The sequence below is a fragment of the Melanerpes formicivorus genome, unplaced genomic scaffold (genome assembly GCF_026170545.1).
Source record: "Melanerpes formicivorus ecotype bairdi unplaced genomic scaffold, bMelFor1.0.p_v2 SCAF_77, whole genome shotgun sequence".
NCBI lineage: Eukaryota > Metazoa > Chordata > Aves > Piciformes > Picidae > Melanerpes > Melanerpes formicivorus.
The window spans coordinates 1912478-1931253 of record NW_027142429.1 but is presented as its reverse complement, the minus strand read 5'-3'; the positions used below and the strand labels follow the sequence as shown (position 1 = coordinate 1931253).

At 63.9% G+C, this 18776-nt stretch overlaps 2 protein-coding genes across 2 annotated transcripts; both read right to left on the bottom strand.

Annotated features, from left to right (window-relative positions):
- Positions 1-40: 40 nt before the first annotated feature.
- Positions 41-2326, bottom strand: HDHD3 (haloacid dehalogenase like hydrolase domain containing 3). Its single transcript, XM_068164159.1, has one exon. It carries the CDS (start codon positions 1347-1349, stop codon positions 633-635), a length of 717 nt encoding a protein of 238 aa, XP_068020260.1. The 5' UTR covers positions 1350-2326; the 3' UTR covers positions 41-632.
- Positions 2327-2398: 72 nt separating this feature from the next.
- ALAD (aminolevulinate dehydratase) lies at positions 2399-17455 on the bottom strand. Its single transcript, XM_068164158.1, has 12 exons — positions 17422-17455; positions 12552-12699; positions 12334-12384; positions 10653-10749; positions 10196-10331; positions 8679-8762; positions 7261-7349; positions 5272-5327; positions 4550-4637; positions 2913-2999; positions 2626-2755; positions 2399-2499 (listed from the first exon to the last, which is right to left on the bottom strand). The coding sequence occupies exons 2-12, from the start codon at positions 12662-12664 to the stop codon at positions 2414-2416; spliced, it is 1017 nt and encodes a 338-aa protein (XP_068020259.1). The 5' UTR covers positions 12665-12699; positions 17422-17455; the 3' UTR covers positions 2399-2413.
- Between the last annotated feature and the right edge of the window lie 1321 nt (positions 17456-18776).

Sequence of the window (18776 nt, the reverse complement as noted above, 5' to 3'; positions counted from 1 at the left end):
GAGGGGTGGTGTGGACTGAAGCTAAGCCAGGAGAAGGGCAGCTGTTTAAAATCTGTCTTTATTTCATAATACTCCAATAAGTAAAGTTTCTTAATTAGCCATTTGTGAAGTGGAATGGCCCAGTTCCAGACCAGTTTGCCTGCAGGAGGAGGCCTACAGCTGTCTCCTGCCACAGCTGGAGAAGGGAATGCTGCTGAGGTGACAAACCTGGGCTACAGCAGGGTGTGCAGGGCCTGGGTGCAGCTCTCCATGAGCAGATCCTCCCTAGTAGAGAACCAACCCCAGCCCTGCTGATGGGCTTGCACAGGGGCACGGCAGGGCTGCCTCCTGAGGGCTAAGCCCCAGCCCTCCTGCCAGAATGAGCCTTCTGGAGCACAGCTTGACCCAGCCCGACCCAGCCCCCACTTCCATTAGGGGAAGACACCACCAGTGACCCTCTTCTTAGAGCTCTGAAGAACATCAGCAGCGCTGCTGAGCACAGATACGTTTGATTGCATCACCAGCCTCCTGCTGCAGCAGCTGCCAGTTCCACAGGCACCAGTTGCCTTTCCCTGCCCTGTCAGCAGCAAGGGATTCCCCCCCAGGACCAGCGCAGGGCTCAGCAGCAGAGCTGCTCCTCCTCCAGCACGCAGCTATCCCTTCTCAACGAGAGCCAGGAGGTGGCTGAGCGTGGGCAGGACGTGCTCGGGGGGCACCTCCGGCTGCTCGCCCTGGCGGTCAGCGCAGAGCAGGAAGCTGTGCATGCCCACGGCACGGGCTGCTCGGTAATCCCGGCTGTAGTCATCCCCGACGTGAGCCGCCTGCCCCGGGGGCACCCCGCCGAGGCGCAGGGCCTGCTGGAAGATCCTCCCGTCCGGCTTGGCGAAGCCCGCGGCCTCGGAGCTGAGGACAAAGTCGAAGTGGTGCCGCAGGTTGCACTGGCAGAGGATGGTTTCCAGCCTCTGGTCGAAGTTGGAGACGACGCCCATGCGGAAGCCGCGCTGGCGGCACTGCCTCAGGGTCTCGCTGGCGCCGGGCAGCAGCTCCCAGTTGCCGGCGCCGCAGTAGTCCTGGTAGAGCTTCTCTGCCATCAGCGTGAGCACTCTCTCGTCCTGCACACCCGAGAGCCTGAAGGTCTGCTTCACCACGTCGACCCACCACTGCCGGGAGCTGAGGCCCTGGCCCCGGCCGTAGTTGGGGAAGCGGCGGCTCTGCTCCCCGTACGCCTCCCGGAACGCCCGAGCCAGCGCCTCGGGCTGCACCGGCACGCCGTGAGCCCGCGCCTCGGCCGCGTAGCTCTGCCCCAGCGGCTGCCGCATCCGCAGCAGGGTGTCCTTCACGTCCCACGTTAGCAAGCGGAGCTTAAGCATGGCTGCAGCACGGCTCGGGCTGCGGGGAACCTACAGCGAAGGCAGCGGAGAGCCCAGGGCTCCGCACGGAGCCTGCGCGGCTCGGCGGGGTGGTCGGAGCGGTGCGGGCGCTGGCCCTGTGCCCCTATCACCCCCCCCGGTTTCGATGTCCTCTGGGGGGGCCTCAGGCCCCCTCTAGGATACAGAAACGCTGAGACCCGTGGGGAAGTGTCAACCAGGCTGGGGCAGCCTGGCGATGGGGTGCACACAGGGGTGTACCCAGCGTGTGGGGTGGGTGCACAGGGCACACGTAGGGTTGCACCTGGGGTGTTTGGAACGATTGGGGGGGGGGGGGGGGCACGGTGCTTGAATTGCGGGCACAGCCGGGAGTGTACCCGCGGTGCTGGGGGGGTGCACGGGGAGGGGTGCACGGGGGGGGTGGGTGCACGGAGGTGATCCCGGAGCACAGCCGGGTCTGTTCCCGCGGTGCTGGGGGGGTACAGGGCACAGCCGGGAGTGTCCCCGAGGTGCTGGGGGGGTACAGGGCACAGCCGGGTGTGTCCCCGCGGTGCTGGGGGAGTGCACGGGGGGGGTGGGTGCACGGAGGTGATCCTGGAGCACAGCCGGGGCTGTTCCCGCGGTGCTGGGGGGGGAGGTACAGGGCACGGCCGGGAGTGTCCCCGGGGTGCTGAGGGGGTACAGGGCACAGCCGGGAGTGTCCCCGGGGTGCTGGGGGGGTATAGGGCACAGCCGGGTGTGTCCCCGCGGTGCTGGGGGGGTGCACGGGGGGGTGGGTGCACGGAGGTGATCCCGGGGCACAGCCGGGGCTGTCCCCGCGGTGCTGGGGGGGGAGGTACAGAGCACGGCCGGGTGCTGGGGGCGGGGACGTACAGGGCACAGCCGGGGCTGTCCCTGCTGCGCTGGGGGAGCTGCACGGGGGTGATCGCGGGGCACGCCGAGGTCCCGGCGCCCCGGGGCAGGCACGCACGGCCGCAGGTTCCCCCCCCCTCCCAGCTCGCACCCACCTGCGCCGCTCCCCGGCCCGCGTCACCGGAAGCCCCGCCCCCCGCGCGGAAGCCCCGCCCTCAGGCCCGCCCCGCCGCCGCCGCCGCCTCCTCCCGGAGCCAGCGCAGGAGCTGCGGCGTGAAGTAGGTGATGATGATGTCGGCCCCTGCGGAGAGAGCAGCCGCTGTAGCCGCCACGGCGGGGGCAGGGGGGCAGGGTGGCGGGCACGGAGCAGGCCCCGGGCACGGAGCAGGCCCCGGGCCCGCCGCCGGCCCCGGGCCCGCCGCCTCACCTGCGCGCCTGAAGGCCGTCATCGCCTCCCTGACTGCAGCCTCCAGGCTGAAGGCCCCGGCGTGGGCCCCGTGCCACAGCATGGCGAACTCTCCCGAGACGTGGTACACGGCCAGCGGGTGCGTGGGGTGCTGCGGGGGGCGCAGGTCAGCCGGCGGGGTACACCCCGGCACCCCCCGCAGTGCCCACGGCAGGCGTGAAAGCGAACCACAGACACTCCTCCAGAGCCCCAGCTGCCCACCCCCTGCCCACCCACCCCGTGCCTCTGCTGGCACACAGCGAGCTTACTCGGGCCTTGACGTCCCTCACGAGGTCCAGGTAGGGCATCCCTGGCTTCACCATCAGCATGTCTGCTCCCTCCTGCACGTCCCGGTCCTGCCAGGGCAACACACACAGCCCCAGGGCTCAGGGAACCTTTCCAGCAACTGTGTGGTTAAATTTGCTCAGAAGGTTTGGATTGATGGCCAGTGTTCCCAGGAGGGATCACAGGAGGCTTTCACAGTCTCACAGTATAACCAAGGTTGGAAAGGACCTCGAGGATCATCGAGTCCAACCTATCAACACAGACCTCATGACTAGACCATGGCACCAAGTGCCACATCCAATCCCCTCTGGAACCCCTCCAGGGATGGGGACTCCACCACCTCCCTGGGCAGCACATCCCAATGACCAATGACTCTCAGTGAAGAACTTTCTCCTCACCTCGAGTCTAAACCTCCCCTGGCACAGCTTGAGACTGTGTCCTCTTGTTCTGGTGCTGGGTGCCTGGGAGAAGAGCCCAACCCCCACCTGGCTACAACCTCCCTGCAGGGAGTTGGAGAGAGCAAGAAGGTCTCCCCTGAGCCTCCTCTTCTCCAGGCTAAGCAACCCCAGCTCCCTCAGCCTCTCCTCACAGGGCTGTGCTCCAGACCCCTCCCCAGCTTTCTTGCCCTTCTCTGGACACCTTCAAGTCTCTCAATGTCCTTCTTGAACTGAGGGGCCCAGAACTGGACACAGGACTCAAGGTGTGGCCTGAGCAGTGCTGAGCACAGGGCACAAGGACTTCCCTGCTCCTTCTGGCCACACTGTTCCTGCTGCAGGCCAGTGAACTAGGCTTTGGTGAACCAGTGGCCACAGAAGCTGATGGAGCTGTGATAGAGGAGAGCCAGCACTTCCCACACCAGGCACGGAGTGCCCTGGGGAAAGCTGAGGGCTGGAGGTCCTTGGACCTGGTGCCCTAAGCCCCAGCGGGGTATGAGCTCATCACAGGTTCCAGCAGTGTCCTTAGGCCCACACTGGGGACCAGCTCTCTGGCAGGCTGATGGGTCTCCTCTTTCTCTTGCTTGTGGAGAGGGAATCACAGAACCCCCAGCATGGTGGGGTTGGAAGGGACCTCTGGAGATCATCAGTCCAAGCCCCTGCTCCAGCAGGGCACCCACAGCAGCCTGCCCAGGAGCACAATGCCCAGGGGGATTGGAAGGGACCTCTGGAGATCATCCAGTGCAACCCCTGCTGCTAAAGCAGGGCACCCACAGCAGCCTGTCCAGAAGCACAATGCCCAGTTGGGGTTGGAAGCTCTCCACACCAGGAGACTCCACAACCTCTCTGGGCAGCCTGCTCCAGGCCTCCAGCAGCCTCACAGGAGAGATGTTTTCTCTCCTGTTCAGATGCAACCTCCTGGGTTCCAGTTTGTGCCCAGTGCCCCTGGTCCTGTCCCTGGGCAGCACTGAGAGGAGTCTGCCCCCAGCCCCTGGACACTCACAAAGAAGACCCTGGACCATTTTGGCTGATGTGCCTCCTTCCCTCCTTGGCCCCCCAACACCCCTGGCCTTGCTCTCCCCAGAGTGCTGCAGCCTGGCTGTGACTGTTTGTCCCCTGGGCGCCATGTGATGGTTTCCCAGCCCCCAGAGGCACATCCCCCTCCCCTGGCCCTGTGCCTGGCTCACCACAGCTCGCAGGGCCAGGCCCCTGGCGCCGGGGGGCAGCTGGTAGCATCTCCGGTCTCCGAAGGCAGGCTTGGACTGAGCAGCATCCCTGGGGGTGGGCAAGGCAGAGGGCAGCCCATGAGGACCAGGAGGGCTCTCACCTTGTGCAGCTTCACAAATGTGAGGGCAAGCACCTGAGCCACCAGGGCTGGGGGAAAGGGAATCTCCTGAGCTGCCTCAGGATTGCCCTGGGAGGGCTGTGAGGCCCAGGCTGTCCTTGGGAGCTCTCCTCCCAACACCCACTGCCCTCCCCAGAGGCTAGGGGAGAATCATGCCAGTCTCCTTTCCCTCTTCTCTGAGGCAGGTCCCTCAGGGACAGCCTGCTGGGGTCAGGATGTTCTTGGGATGAGGCCTTCACCAGCTGACTGTGCTGAGCCTTCTAGCTGTGGGTTCCCTTTGGGGCAACACTGGCTCCTGCAGCTCCACTCCTCTCTGCTTGCCTTGCTGCCAGGGCAGAGGGGTGAAGGGGTGGGACAGAGGATCACCCAAGCTGATCTTCCCACCAGCCAGCCTCTCCTGAGCGAGGTGCAGGTCTCCTTTGTGCCTTGGGAAGCAGGAGGGGAGCTCCCAAAGCCATCAGCATGGCTTCAGCTGTGGCCCAGGCTCTGACCAAGGCCTGCTCTCAAGTCACTGCCATGGGGGAACGTGTCCTGGGCAGCCCAGCCCTGGCTGGGGACACTCACCTGAAGGGCCCATAGAAGCAGGAAGCAAACTTGGCACTGTAGCTCATCACTGAGACCTGCAGAGGAGAGCAGAGCTGGGAGTGCCACAAGCTGGGTGCTGCACCCTGGCAGCAGGGCAGGAGCCATGCCCTCCCCTGGCTGTCTTCACACAATGGCAGGGGCTGGAGGGGCCCTCCAGAGATCACCCAGCCCAACTCCCCTGCCAGAGCAGGGCACCCAGGGCAGGGCACCCAGGAAAGTGTCCAGGAGGACCTTGAAAGCCTCCAGAGGCTGCAGCACCTCCCTGGGCAGCCTGCTCCAGGGCCCTGCCACCCTCACAGGGAAGAAGTTTCTCCTCATGCTTAGAAGGAACTTTCTGTGTTCAAGTTCATGCCCATGGCCTCTTGTCCTGTCTCTGGGGACCACTGAGAGGAGCCTGGCCTCACCCCCCTGCCACCCACCCTTAGCTTTTGGTAAGCACTGAGAGGATCCTCAGCCTCCAGGCTGAGCAGCCCCAGCCCTCAGCCCTCAGCCTCTCCTCATCAGAGCTGCTCCAGTGCCCTCAGCACCTCTCTGGCCCTGTGCTGGACTCTCTCCAGGAGTTCTTTGTCCTTCCTGAGCTGGGGAGCCCAGGGCTGGGCACTGGTGAGGCCTCAGCAGCACAGAGCAGCAGCAGCAGCTTTGACTCCTTCCTGTGCCAGCAGCCTGGCACAGTCTCACAGCATCACTAAGGTTGGAAATGACCTCGAGGATCATCGAGTCCAAACTGGCACCACAGACCTCGTGACTAGACCATGGCACCAAGTGCCACATCCAATCCCCTCCTGAACACCTCCAGGGATGGTGACTCCACCACCTCCCTGGGCAGCACATCCCAATGGCCAGTCTCTCTTGCTGGGAAGAACTTTCTCCTCCCCTCCAGCCTAAACCTCCCCTGGCACAGCTTGAGACTGTGTCCTCTTGTTCTGGTGCTGCTTGCCTGGGTGTTCAAGAGGGGATTGGATGTGGCACTTGGAGCCATGGTTTAGTTGTCAGGAGGTGTTGGGTGTTAGGTCATAGGTTGGGCTTGATGATCTCTGAGGTCTTTTCCAACCTCATTGATTCTATCATTCAGAGCCTCCCCCTGCCCCCAACCTCCCTCCCCAGGCCCCAGTGATGCCAAGGCCAAAGCCAGGCTGCAGACCTCCCCCCAAAGAGATGAGGTCTGGCTGGGAGCTGAGAGTGAGAGGTAAGAAAAGGCAGCATTGCCTCTGCAGTCAGTTTATATAGAAGGCAAAGATGCAGTATTATGGGATGGAATGACATAATTTCTGGTGTCATCCCTCTTGGGGCTGCCTGCTGCTCCCGGAGGACCTCTCTGTGCTCAGCAGCTGTTCCTTAACCCACCACAGACAGTCTCACAGTCTCACAGTATCACCAAGGTTGGAAGAGACCTCGAGGATCATTGAGTCCAAGCTGGCACCACAGACCTCATGACTAAACCATGGCCCCAAGTGCCACATCCAATCCCCTCTGGAACACCTCCAGGGATGGGGACTCCACCACCTCCCTGGGCAGCACATCCCAATGGCCAACAACTCTCTCTGGGAAGAACTTTCTCCTCACCTCCAGCCTAAGCCTCCCCTGGCACAGCTTGAGACTGTGTCCTCTTGTTCTGATGCTGAGTGCCTGGGAGAAGAGCCCAACCCCCACCTGGCTACAACCTCCCTTCAGGGAGTTGGAGAGAGCAAGAAGGTCTCCCCTGAGCCTCCTCTTCTCCAGGCTCAGCAACCCCAGCTCCCTCAGCCTCTCCTCACAGGGCTGTGCCCCAGACCCCTCCCCAGCTCTGTTGCCCTTCCCAGGACACCTCCCAGTGTTGAAGGCACCGAGCTGGGCTGGGGGCCAGCCAAGGAGGTTCCCTCCCTGCGAGCAGTGGGGCAGGGCAGTGCCTCCCTCTGGGCGAGGAGAGGCCTTGGTCAGGTGCTGTGGTGCTGCACTGGCACCTCTGGCACCCCCAGCTGCCCAGCTCACCTTGTTGCCCAGGTCACTGGAGAGCAGAGCCCTCTTGATGGCAGCGATGCGGCCGTCCATCATGTCCGAGGGGGCGACGACCTGGCAGCCTGCAGGAGACAGCACAGGTGCCAGGCACTGCCCAGGGAGACAGCACTGGTGCCAGGCACTGCCCAGGGAGACAGCACCAGTGCCAAGCACTGCCCAGGGAGACAGGATCAGTGCCAGGCACTGCCCCAGAGAGACAGCACTGGTGCCAGGCACTGCCCCAGAGAGACAGCACAGGTGCCAGGCACTGCCCAGGGAGACAGCACTGGTGCCAGGCACTGCCCAGGGAGACAGCACAGGTGCCAGGCACTGCCCAGGGAAACAGCATCAGTGCCAGGCACTGCCCAGGCAGACAGCACAGGTGCCAGGCACTGCCCAGGGAGACAGCACAGGTGCCAGGCACTGCCCCAGGGAGACAGCATCAGTGCCAGGCACTGCCCCAGAGAGACAGCACTGGTGCCAGGCACTGCCCAGAGAGACAGCACAGGTGCCAGGCACTGCCCAGGGAGACAGCACAGGTGCCAGGCACTGCCCCAGGGAGACAGCATCAGTGCCAGGCACTGCCCCAGAGAGACAGCACTGGTGCCAGGCACTGCCCAGGGAGACAGCATCAGTGCCAGGCACTGCCCCAGGGAGACAGCACCGGTGCCAGGCACTGCCCCAGGGAGACAGCACCGGTGCCAGGCACTGCCCCAGGGAGACAGCACCGGTGCCAGGCACTGCCCCAGGGAGACAGCACCAGTGCCAGGCACTGCCCCAGGGAGACAGCACCGGTGCCAGGCACTGCCCCAGGGAGACAGCACTGGTGCCAGGCACTGCCCAGGGAGACAGCACTGGTGCCAGGCACTGCCCCAGGGAGACAGCACAGGTGCCAGGCACTGCCCAGGGAGACAGCACTGGTGCCAGGCACTGCCCCAGGGAGACAGCACTGGTGCCAGGCACTGCCCAGGGAGACAGCACTGGTGCCAGGCACTGCCCCAGGGAGACAGCACTGGTGCCAGGCACTGCCCAGGGAGACAGCACTGGTGCCAGGCACTGCCCCAGGGAGACAGCATCAGTGCCAGGCACTGCCCCAGGGAGACAGCACAGGTGCCAGGCACTGCCCAGGCAGACAGCACCGGTGCCAGGCACTGCCCCAGGCAGACAGACACCACTGATGCCAGGCACTGCCCAGGCAGACACCACCAGTGCCAGGCACTGCCCGAGGCTGGGGCTCTGCCTGCAGCAGGAGGTGGCCCCAGGGCTGGCAGCTCTGCTGGGGCAGCCTGGGGAGCACAGGGGCAGCTCCCCCCAGCTCAGAGCCACAGCTCTGCTGGGTGGAGCCTCTGTGCCCACTGAGAGGCAGAGGGGCAAGGCTGAGCCTGGGGCACCGGTGCCAGGAGTCTGCTCACCTGCTCTGGCGTAGGCCAGGGCCACTTCTGCCAGCCGCTGGCAGCTGAGCTCGTTCTGGATGCTGCCATCTTCCCTCAGGATGCCTGGGAGAGAGCCCTGGCTGAGCTGGGGGCTGGGGGCTGGCTGCCTCCCCCCCGGGCTCCTCTTGCTGCACAGAGCCACAGTGGGGAGCACAGAGTCCCGGAATGGGCTGGGAGGGAGCTCCAAAGGCCTTCAGTGCAGCCCCCAGGGGCATCCTCCACCACAGCAGGCTGCCCACAGCCCTCTCCAGCCTCTCCTTCAGGGTCTCCAGGGCTGGGGCCCCAGCTGCTGCTCTGGGCACCCTGGCACAGCGTTCCACTGCCCTCCTGGGGCAGAACCTGCTCCTAACAGCCAATCTCAACCTGCTCTGCTCTAGGTTGAAACCCTTGCCCCTGGTCCTGTCCCTGCAGGCCTTTGGGAGCAGCCTCTCTCCAGCCTCCCTGCAGGATGTGGGAACTCGGTAAGGGAGATGAGTGAGGAGCAGGAGAGCAGTGACACAGCCCCCCAGGGAGTGTGCACAAGGGGTGGGAGCTGCCAGGAAGGGGAGGCAGAGATGGAGGACACAGAGGAGCACTCAGACAGACCCAGGGGAGCAGGGAGTGGGTCCTTAACCACCTGTGCCTCACACTCTGCTGGCAAGACCCAGGAGAGCTCTTCCAGGCCCAACTGCACCAGGCCTGGGGAGCCAAGACTTTGGACAGGAGCTGGCCAGACCCCCCAGCACATGGAGCCAGCCCCCCCCCAGCACAGGGAGCCAGACCCCCCCAAGCACATGGAGCCAGACCTCTCCCAGCACATGGAGCCAGCCCCCCTCAACATGTGGAGCCAGACCCCCCCAGCACATACAGCCAGACCCCCCCCTAGCACATGCAGCCAGACCCCCCCCAGCACCTGGAGCCCCTCAGCACCACCTGGAGCCCCTCAGCACCACCTGGAGCCAGCCCCCCCCAGCACCTGGAGCCCCTCAGCACCACCTGGAGCCAGACCCCCCCAGCACCTGCAGCCCCTCAGCAGCCCCTGGAGCCCCTCAGCAGCACCTGGAGCCCCTCAGCAGCACCTGGAGCCAGTCCCCCCAGCACCAGCAGCCCCTCAGCAGCCCCTCAGCAGCCCCTGGAGTCCCTCAGCAGCACATGGAGTCCCTCAGCACCACCTGGAGCCCCTCAGCACCCCTTGGAGTTCCTCAGCAGCACCTGGAGCCAGCCCCCCCAGCACCTGGAGCCCCTCAGCAGCCCCTGGAGCCCCTCAGCAGCACCTGGAGCCCCCCAGCAGCCCCTGGAGCCCCTCAGCAGCACCTGCAGCCAGCCCCCCCAGCCCGTGGAGCCCCCCAGCAGCCCCTGGAGCCCCCCAGCAGCCCCTGGAGCCAGCTCCCCCAGCCCCTGGAGCCCCTCAGCAGCCCCTGGAGCCCCTCAGCAGCCCCTGGAGCCCCCCAGCAGCCCCTGGCAAGGCCTGGGGGCTGGCAGGGCAGCGGCTGAGGAGCAGCCCAGGCTGTGCTCACCGCAGTGGCCGTGGGAGGTGTAGGGGCACAGGCAGACATCGCAGGCAATGAGCAGCTCTGGGAAGGTGGAGCAGATCTTCCTGATGGCCTGGATGGCAGGGGAGTCCTCTGCATCAGCAGCAGAGCCTCTCTCATCCTGTCAGAAGGGAGCAGTCTCAGCACACAGAGCTGAGGCCTTCCCAGCAGCTCCCCTGCGGCTGCAGTGCTGCCCAGGAGAGCTTTCCTGACGGCTGAGGCCGGGCTGTGGCCACCAGCAAGGGCACAGGGACGGAGTGCTGGCTCTCAGCACTCAGTGCAGGGCCACCTGCAAGAGCTCCAGGAGCTTTCTGGCTGTGGTGACCAGCCCCAGCCCTGTCCTGCTCTGCTGAGAGCCTGCATTGCTCCTCCTTGACCAGGAGACCCCCCCGGCCCCACACTGCTCTCCCCCAGGCCCCATGGCAGCACCACACACACTGACCTTGGGGACCTTGCTGGGCACCCCGAAGATGAGCACACACTTCAGACCATCCCTGACCAGGGGACTCAGCATCCCCTCCAGCCTGTTGACTCCATACCTGAGAAGAGCAAAGGGAGAGAGCTGCCAGGCACCCAGCCCTGCAGAGCTGCTGCCTGGGGTGAGCTGCTCTGAGCTGGGAGCTGCTCCCTTGGGTGAGCTGCTCTGAGCCCTGGGAGCTGCTCTGAGCCCTGGGTGCTGCTCCCTGGGGTGAGCTGCTCTGTGCCCTGGGAGCTGCTTTGTGCCCTGGGAGCTGCTCTGGGCCCTGGGAGCTGCTCTGAGCCCTGGGAGCTGCTCTAGGCCCTGGGAGCTGCTCTGTGTCCTGGGAGCTGCTCTGTGTCCTGGGAGCTGCTCTGAGTCTTGGGAGCTGCTCTGAGCTGGGAGCTGCTCTGAGCCCTGGGAGCTGCTCTGGGCCCTGGGAGCTGCTCTGAGCTGGGAGCTGCTCTGTGCCCTGGGAGCTGCTCTGTGTCCTGGGAGCTGCTCTGAGCCCTGGGAGCTGCTCTGGACCCTGGGAGCTGCACTGGGCCCTGGGAGCTGCTCTGAGCCCTGGGAGCTGCTCTGAGCTGGGAGCTGCTCTGGGCCCTGGGAGCTGCTCTGTGACTTGGGAGCTGCTCTGAGCCCTGGGAGCTGCTCTGGGCCCTGGGAGCTGCTCTGTGACTTGGGAGCTGCTCTGGGCCCTGGGAGCTGCTCTGAGCCTGGGAGCTGCTCTGGGCCCTGGGAGCTGCTCTGTGACTTGGGAGCTGCTCTGAGCCCTGGGAGCTGCTCTGGGCCCTGGGAGCTGCTCTGTGACTTGGGAGCTGCTCTGTCCCCTGGGAGCTGCTCTGAGCCTGGGAGCTGCTCTGTGACTTGGGAGCTGCTCTGTCCCCTGGGAGCTGCTCTGAGCCTGGGAGCTGCTCTGTGACTTGGGAGCTGCTCTGAGCCTGGGAGCTGCTCTGTCCCCTGGGAGCTGCTCTGGGCCCTGGGAGCTGCTCTGAGCCCTGGGAGCTGCTCTGAGCCTGGGAGCTGCTCTGTGCCTCAGGAGCTGTGGCTGGAGGGATCCAGCATCCCCTCCAAGCAGTAGCTGCAGGCCCAGGGGAGGTGCAGCCTGAGCACTGGGAGGAACAATCCAGCAGCTTATCTGGGACTACAGGAGCCTTATCCACCCGGCATGGCCACTCTGTGCCCTGCCCTTGCAGTCCTTATCTTTTGTCCTTGTTGCAGATCCAGGCTCACCTCCCCCACAGGACCACCCCCTGGGGCTGCTCTGAGCACAGACCTGCTGATGGAGCAGCAGCAGATGGGAGCTGCCAGCCCAGCAAGTCCAAGGCAGGACAGGAGCCCACAGCCTGGCAGCGTTTTCCTGGCTGCTGGGAACTCCATTTGCTTCCAGCTGCTGTGTGCCCAGCCCAGCCCACATGTGTGAGAGCTCTGGGCCATCCTGAGGCCCTGGCACCATCCCTGCCAGCACTGCTATGCTCCCAGCATTCCCAGTGGGATCCTCTCCACTCCCTTAGTGGCTGAAGGCTCCCCAGTGCCAGGGGATCCCCAGGGCAGGGACTGCAGAGGGCTGGGAGCATCACCCCTGGCTCAGGCTCATCTCAGGCCATTCACCAACCCTGCTCAGGCCTGGGGCATGGCACAGAGCCTGGTGGGGCTGGGGTCTTACCTGGCTTGTCCAGGGAGGCTGGGGATAGGCTCCACTGCATCAGGGCTGTCACTGTAGGGGTGGATGGGACAGAGGTGTGAGGACTTGGTGTGAGAAGGAAGCTCCCCTCTCAGGCTTGCCCACAGGCAGTCAGAACCTGCCCAAGAGCTTAGGGAGTGCCTAAGCCAGGCAGTCTGAGCCTGGCCCAGCCCTGAGCCAGGCAGCCAGGGCTCACTCACGTGACAAAGATGGGGTAGATGAGGTTGGAGGCATCCAAGGCAGTCGTGGTGCACTGCCAGGAGCGCAGCACGGGGTGGAAGTAGCCACTGTGGAGGATGGAGGCTGCCTGCATCCTGGGCCTTCCCCAGCAGCCTGTGGAAGGAGACTCTGGAACACCAAAGGAGTCCTGGTTAGCTGCTGCCACTGGCCCAGGCCAGGAGGGGCTGGGTTCCAGGCTGCCACTGCAGGGCTGTCCCTGTCCTGCCCCAGGCACATGTGGGGAGCACAAGCTGCAGCCCAGCCAGCCCCAGCCCCAGCCCCAGCCCAGCCTGCTGGGTGCAGACAGAGCTCAGCATTGCACAAACAGGGATGATGCCACCTCCTCCCCACAGCACCTCCCAGTGCACAAACGACAGCCCCCAGTGCAGCACCAGGCTCCCAGGCTGCAGCACAAGCAGCCTCCTGAGGCCACCTCTGCTCCAGCAGCTCTCGAGCAGCCAGGGGCTGATAGATTAAACCATCTGAAACTGCTTAGCCACAGAATGGTTTGGCTTGGAAGAGACCTTGAAGATCATCTAGTTCCAAGTCCCTGCCATGGGCAAGGGCACCCTTCACACATCAGGCTGCTCAGAGCCCCAAACATCCTCACCTGGGATGGTGCCAGCCCTGGGGCAGCTCCACCTCTCTGGACAGCCTGGGCCAGGCTCTCACCACCCTCAGGGGCAAACATTTCTCCTTCTCTCCACTCTCAATCTCTCTCCTTTAGGTCAAACCATCACCCCTTGGCCTCTCACAAGAGGCCCTGAGAAAATCTCTGTCCCCAGCTCTCTGCTCAGCCCTTGAAGCACTGCAAGGCCACCAGAAGGTCTCCCTGGAGCCTTCTCTCCTCCAGGCTGTACAGCCCCAACTCTCTCAGCCTGGCCTCCCAGCAGAGGGCTTCCAGCCCTGCCAGCACTGCTGTGGCCTCCTCTGCCCTGCTCCAGCAGCTCCCTGGCTGTGCTGTGCTGAGGGCTCCAGAGCTGCCCCAGCACTGCAGGGAGGTCTGAGCAGAGCACAGCAGAGGGGCAGAATCCCCTCCCTGCCCCTGCTGCCCACACTGCTGGGGCTCAGCCCAGGCCAGGCTGGGGCTGGGCTGGCAGTGCTGGCTGCTGGTTCATGTCCAGCTTTGCACCCCCAAGTCCTTCCCCTCAGGGCTGCTCTCCAGCCTGTATCTGTGCTTGGGATTGCCCTGGCCCATGTGCAGCACCTTGCCCTTGGGCCTTGTTGAACCTCTCTTGAACCTCTGCAGAACTCTGAGACAGGTTTTGTCCTCCAAGTCTGCCCTGGGCAGCACAAGGCACTTGTGGGCACAGTGTACAGATGTGGTTACAGAGGTGAGAGAGGTGCAGGATCATCCAGGGGACACCAGGGCTTTGAGGTCTGTGCTCACACTGCTCCAGTGGCCACTTACTGCTGGTTAAAGAGAACTGGGCAGCTGGGCAAGGCTGGTGTCAGGGGTAACAAAGAGCAATGACTCAACTGACACCCAGGGTTAGCTGTGTCACAGCTGAAACTCCTCTGCACCTGCATTTCTAGGCTGAGGGAGCTGGGGGTCCTCAGCCTGGAAGAAGAGGAGGCTGAGGGAGACCTCACTGCCCTCTACAGCTCCCTGAGAGGAGGTTGCAGTGAGCTGGGGGTTGGGCTCTGCTCCCAAGTCTCAGGGGCCAGAAGGAGAGGAAGTGTGCTGGAATTGTGCCAGGGGAGGCTGAGGTTGGAGATGAGGAACAATTTCTTTGGGGCAAGAGTGGTCAGGGACTGGCAGAGGCTGCCCAGGGAGGTGGTGGAGTCCCCATGGCTGGAGGGGTTCCAGAACCTTGTGGCCATGGCACTGTGGGACAAGGTTCAGTGGCCATGGTGGGGCTGGGTTGATGTTGGACTGGATGACCTTAGAGGCCTTCCCCAACCCAAATGAGTCCTTGATTCTGTTATTCCCCCCAGCACTGAAGTGTCCCCAGGGTGTGGTTGGTGGGAGTGTGATGAAGGGGCTGGGAGAAGGCTGGGAGTGGGGAGCTGTGAGGTGCTGGAGCAGAGAGCAGCTGCAGGGAGCCCTGGGGCTGTGTCTCACCCACACTGTGCACAGAGCAGCCAAACAGCAAAGCCCCTCCTGGAGGGCACAGATTTTGTTCTGAGAGCTGAAATCAGAGGGAGGGAGGTGGGAGGAGGGCTGCAGATGGGCTTCTGCCAAGGGCAAGTGGGATTCCTCCAGCCTGGGCAAGGCAGGGCTTGCCATGGGAGGCAGCAGGCACAAGGATGGGACAGCAGCTCTGCTGGCCTCAGTCCCATCCCAAGAGGGACTCCCCAGCAGTAATCCTCTCTGGGGAACAGACACAGCTCAGAGCATCCCAGGGCAGAGTCCAGGGCAGAGGCTTTGCCACTGGCACCCAGGACACCAGGCAGCAGTGGAGCTGGGCAGCTCTGTTCCTCTGGAAAGCCTTTAATGGGAGCTCTTCACCCATCTTACACACTCCAGACCTGATGCTGAGCCAAATCCTCAGCCTGAATCAGGTCACCCCCGTGCACAGGGCACTTGTAGGGGCATCATGATCAGTCCAGAGCTCGAGCTGAGTCTCTCACACCCCTGGCAGCCACCTCTGCTGAGGATGGGGGGAAAAGGCACCTATGGGTAACTACAGACACCATAAACACTCACATTGGGCTTGGGGGTGCTCAGAGCAGCTGCCAGGCAAGCTGGCAGTGCCACAGCACCACTGGGCAAGTCAGTTCTAGCCCTGGAACAGTGTCACCACAGCCCTTACTTGCAGGGAAGGGGACAGCCCTGGGGGAACTGGGGTGGGCAGCTCCAGGCAGGGCTCTGGGCTGGACTGTGGGCACAGCTCTGGGCAGGGCTCTGGGCACAGCTCTGGGCAGGGCTCCAGGCAGGCAGCAATGCAGAACAAAGGGCTCAGTGAACAAACCCCACCTCGAGAATCCAAACCAAGGCTTTAAGCTGTTAATCCCCCAGGGAGGAAGGGGAGGAGGGATGGGGTGGGTGCAGAGGCACCTGACTGTATGGCACAGATAGAGGCCACAGCTCCAGACACTGTCCCCTCCAGGGAAGGAGGAGATGGGCACCCCTGGGAGTTGCAGAGCAGAGATAACAGCAGGGGTGGGTGGGCCCAGGGGAGCACTCCCCTGCTGCAAAGCCTGGGGAGCCTCTCTACAGCCTCATGTGCAGGAGAAGGTGTCACCAGCCACAGGCTCCTCTCACCCATAGCTGGCTGGACATGGCCATCAGGGTCCTACAGCCACAGAGCCCCCTCAGATGCCCCCCAGCTGGGGGATGCAGAGCAAGGGCTGTGGGTGCTGTGATGAGGTTCTGGACCACAACCCCAGAACACAAAGGGACCCTCAAAGGTCATCTTGTTGAACCCCCCCTGCAGGCAGCAGGGACATCTCCAACTAGATCAAGCAGCTCAGAGCCACATCAAGTCTCATCTCGAATGTCTCCAGGGACAGGGCCTCAACCACCTCCCTGGGCAGCCTGTGCCAGGCTCTCCCCAGCCTCACTGTGCAGAGCTTCCTCCTGATGGCCAACCTAACTCTGCCCTGCTCCAGTTTCACACCACTGCCCCTCCTCCTATCCCCACAGTCCCTCCTGAGCAGTCCCTCCCCAGCCTGCCTGCAGCCCCTTCAGACGCTGAAATGCAGCTCTGAGGTCTCCCTGGAGCCTTCTCTTCTCCAGGCTGAGCAGCCTCAATTCTTTCAGTCAGTGCCTACAGGAGAGCTGCTCCAGCCCCTAGAACTGGGCTGCTTCTGCCCAAGTCCCCTCAGGGCTCCTGGCAGAGCCTCCTTCTCCACCCTGAAGGCCCAAACCTGTCTTGGAGCCCCTTGCTTCAGGCACATCAGAGCCCCCAGCACAGAGGGCTTTCAGAGCAGCCCTGCAGCTCCCTGTCCAGCAAAGGGCCCTGGCACAGAGTGGCTTCACCTTTGCTCCTCCATGCCAGGGTTGCTCAAAGCCCAGCCCAGCCCAACCCACGGCACCCAAACTCTGCACCTTCACCCAGCCCAGCCCAGCCCAACCCACAGCACCCAAACCCTGCACCTTCACCCAGCCCAGCCCACTGGTGCCCTTGGTGTGAGAAGGGGAAAGAAGCACCCAGAGAACCACAACACAGGCTGCTGCCCCTTCACGCTGCCCCAAACGAGACAAACCCGGCGGGCAGGCTGCAGCCAGAGCCAACACATGGCCACAGGAGCTGCCAAGGTCTGCCCCAGCTGACTGCTCACCACCCTGCCACGGGGAAGCTGCTTCCCAACACTCTGCGACCTGAAAAACGGACACGATCTCATCCTGCGGGACCTGGCATGGCCCCTGGGGACCTGGTTTAACGCCCACCGTGGTCTCAAGTTGACAGCTGGATGATCTCAGAGGGCTTTTCCAACCCAAACACTTCGGTGACTCTCTAACCATCACCCCAGAGACAACCAAGCTCCCCCCAGTCCCGGAGCCGACCGGGAAAACAAAGCCCCCCCCGGGGATACAGCAGAGCTGTAATTAACGGCGGGTTAATTAACCATCATTAACCGAGCTCAAGAGGTCATGGAAAGGTTCATCTTGCGGCTGGGATTTGGGAAAGGGGCTGGCTGCTCGGCGGGGGATACAGCAGGGGGCTCGGCGCTGCTCGGTGCCATCCCTTGCCGCGGTAACCCAGCGAGACCCGGGGCTGTCCTTGCCGTGTTGCCGAAGGCTGCCCTTCCTCCTTCCCCGCCCCAATTCCTGGGCCTTGAAGTCGTCCCGATCTCCCGGGAAGCTCCTCTAGGAGGTCGGGAAGCTGGGGGAGAGCGGAGCCGGGGCGACCGCCCCGGCTCCGCTCTCCCCCAAGCTCCACGACCCCTGCCGCCAGCACTCACCGCTCGCCGCGTCCCGCTGCTCCGGGCCCGGGGTGATTTGCATAACCACAACCCCTTCATTAGCATAACCGCGCCCACCCGAGGCCCGGAGGCGGGAAATCTCGCGCGGCGGAGCGCGGGAACGGGCAGGAGGCGGTGCCGGGGTGGCGGTCCCCGGGGTTTTGTGGGGTGTAAGAGGCCGGAGTGGGGTTTTGGGAAGCCCTGGGGGCTGGAGCAGGGGGGCGGATGTTGGAGGAGCGCTTTGGGGTGCCGGGGGGGGGGCAGGCAGTTCAGTTTTGGGGTGCTGCAAGGGAACCTGGAGCCAGGTTTTGGTGTGCTGGGGGGGAGAGGGGGAGCAGGGATGGGGGAGCTGGAGCAAGGTTTTTGGGGTGCTGGGGGGCTTAGGAGGCAGGTTTTGGGTTGCTCAGAAGTTGGGAATGCAGGGAAGTGGCTGGAGCATGGCTTTGAGGTGCTGGAAAGGGGCTGGAGTAGGGCGTTGGGGTGCCTGGGGGGCCATGCAGTCCAGTTTTGGGGTGCTGCAAGGGGACTTGGAGCCAGGTTTTTAGGTGCTGAAGGGTCACAGAGCTGTGGTTGGGGTGCTGGAGAGTATAGGGCACAGCTTTGGGATGCTAGGGGGGCATGGAGCACAGCTGGGAGTGCTGGAAGAGCACTGAAGCAGGGTAGGGGGGCATGGAGCAGGGTTTTGGGGTGCTAGGTGGGGCAGGAGGGAGGCTGAGTTGCCGTGGGGCCATACAGCTGGGGTTTGGGGTGCTGCAGGTGGACTTGGAGCCAGGTTTTGGGGTGCTGGGAGACTGGACCAGTGCTTTTGAGTAGTGGAGGATATGGGGCAGGGCTTTGGGGTGCTGCCAGGTCGAGGGAAGCTGGACACTGCTGCAGGCCTGGTGGCACACAGTGAGGTGCACAAGGCGGGGTTGTCAGCTGGGGCTCAATCCTGTGTCCCTTCCCCCACAGCCCCATGCCTCTCTCCAGGAGCAGTGGTGAGCCAAAGGCTCCTTCCACTGGGATACAAACACCAGCCTCCAGCCCCACTGCTCTAGGATCTGGCACTCATGGAATCCCAGACTGGTTTGGGTTGAAGAGGCCTTTAAAGGCCATCAAGTCCAACCCCCTGCAGCCAGCCTGGCATCTGCAACCAGAGCAGGCTGCTCCGAGTCCAAAAGCACCTCACCTGGAATGGTTCCAGGGACGGGACAGCTCCACCTCTCTGGACAGGCTGGGCCAGGCTCTCACTGTGTGCCAGGGACGGGACAGCTCCACCTCTCTGGGCAACCTGGGCCAGGCTGTCACAGTGTGCCAGGGATGGGGCAGCTCCACCTCTCTGGGCAGCCTGAGCCAGGCTCTCACAGTGTGCCAGG

Coding starts and splice junctions, on each gene's coding strand:
- HDHD3 (XM_068164159.1), bottom strand. CDS start 1,349: ATGCTTAAGCTCCGCTTGCTAACGTGGGACGTGAAGGACACCCTGCTG.
- ALAD (XM_068164158.1), bottom strand. CDS start 12,664: ATGCAGGCAGCCTCCATCCTCCACAGTGGCTACTTCCACCCCGTGCTG. Junction 10,750..12,333: donor AGCCTCCCTGGACAAGCCAG/GTAAGACCCCAG, acceptor TGCTCTTCTCAG/GTATGGAGTCAACAGGCTGG. Junction 2,500..2,625: donor GACGGCCTTCAGGCGCGCAG/GTGAGGCGGCGG, acceptor CTCTCTCCGCAG/GGGCCGACATCATCATCACC.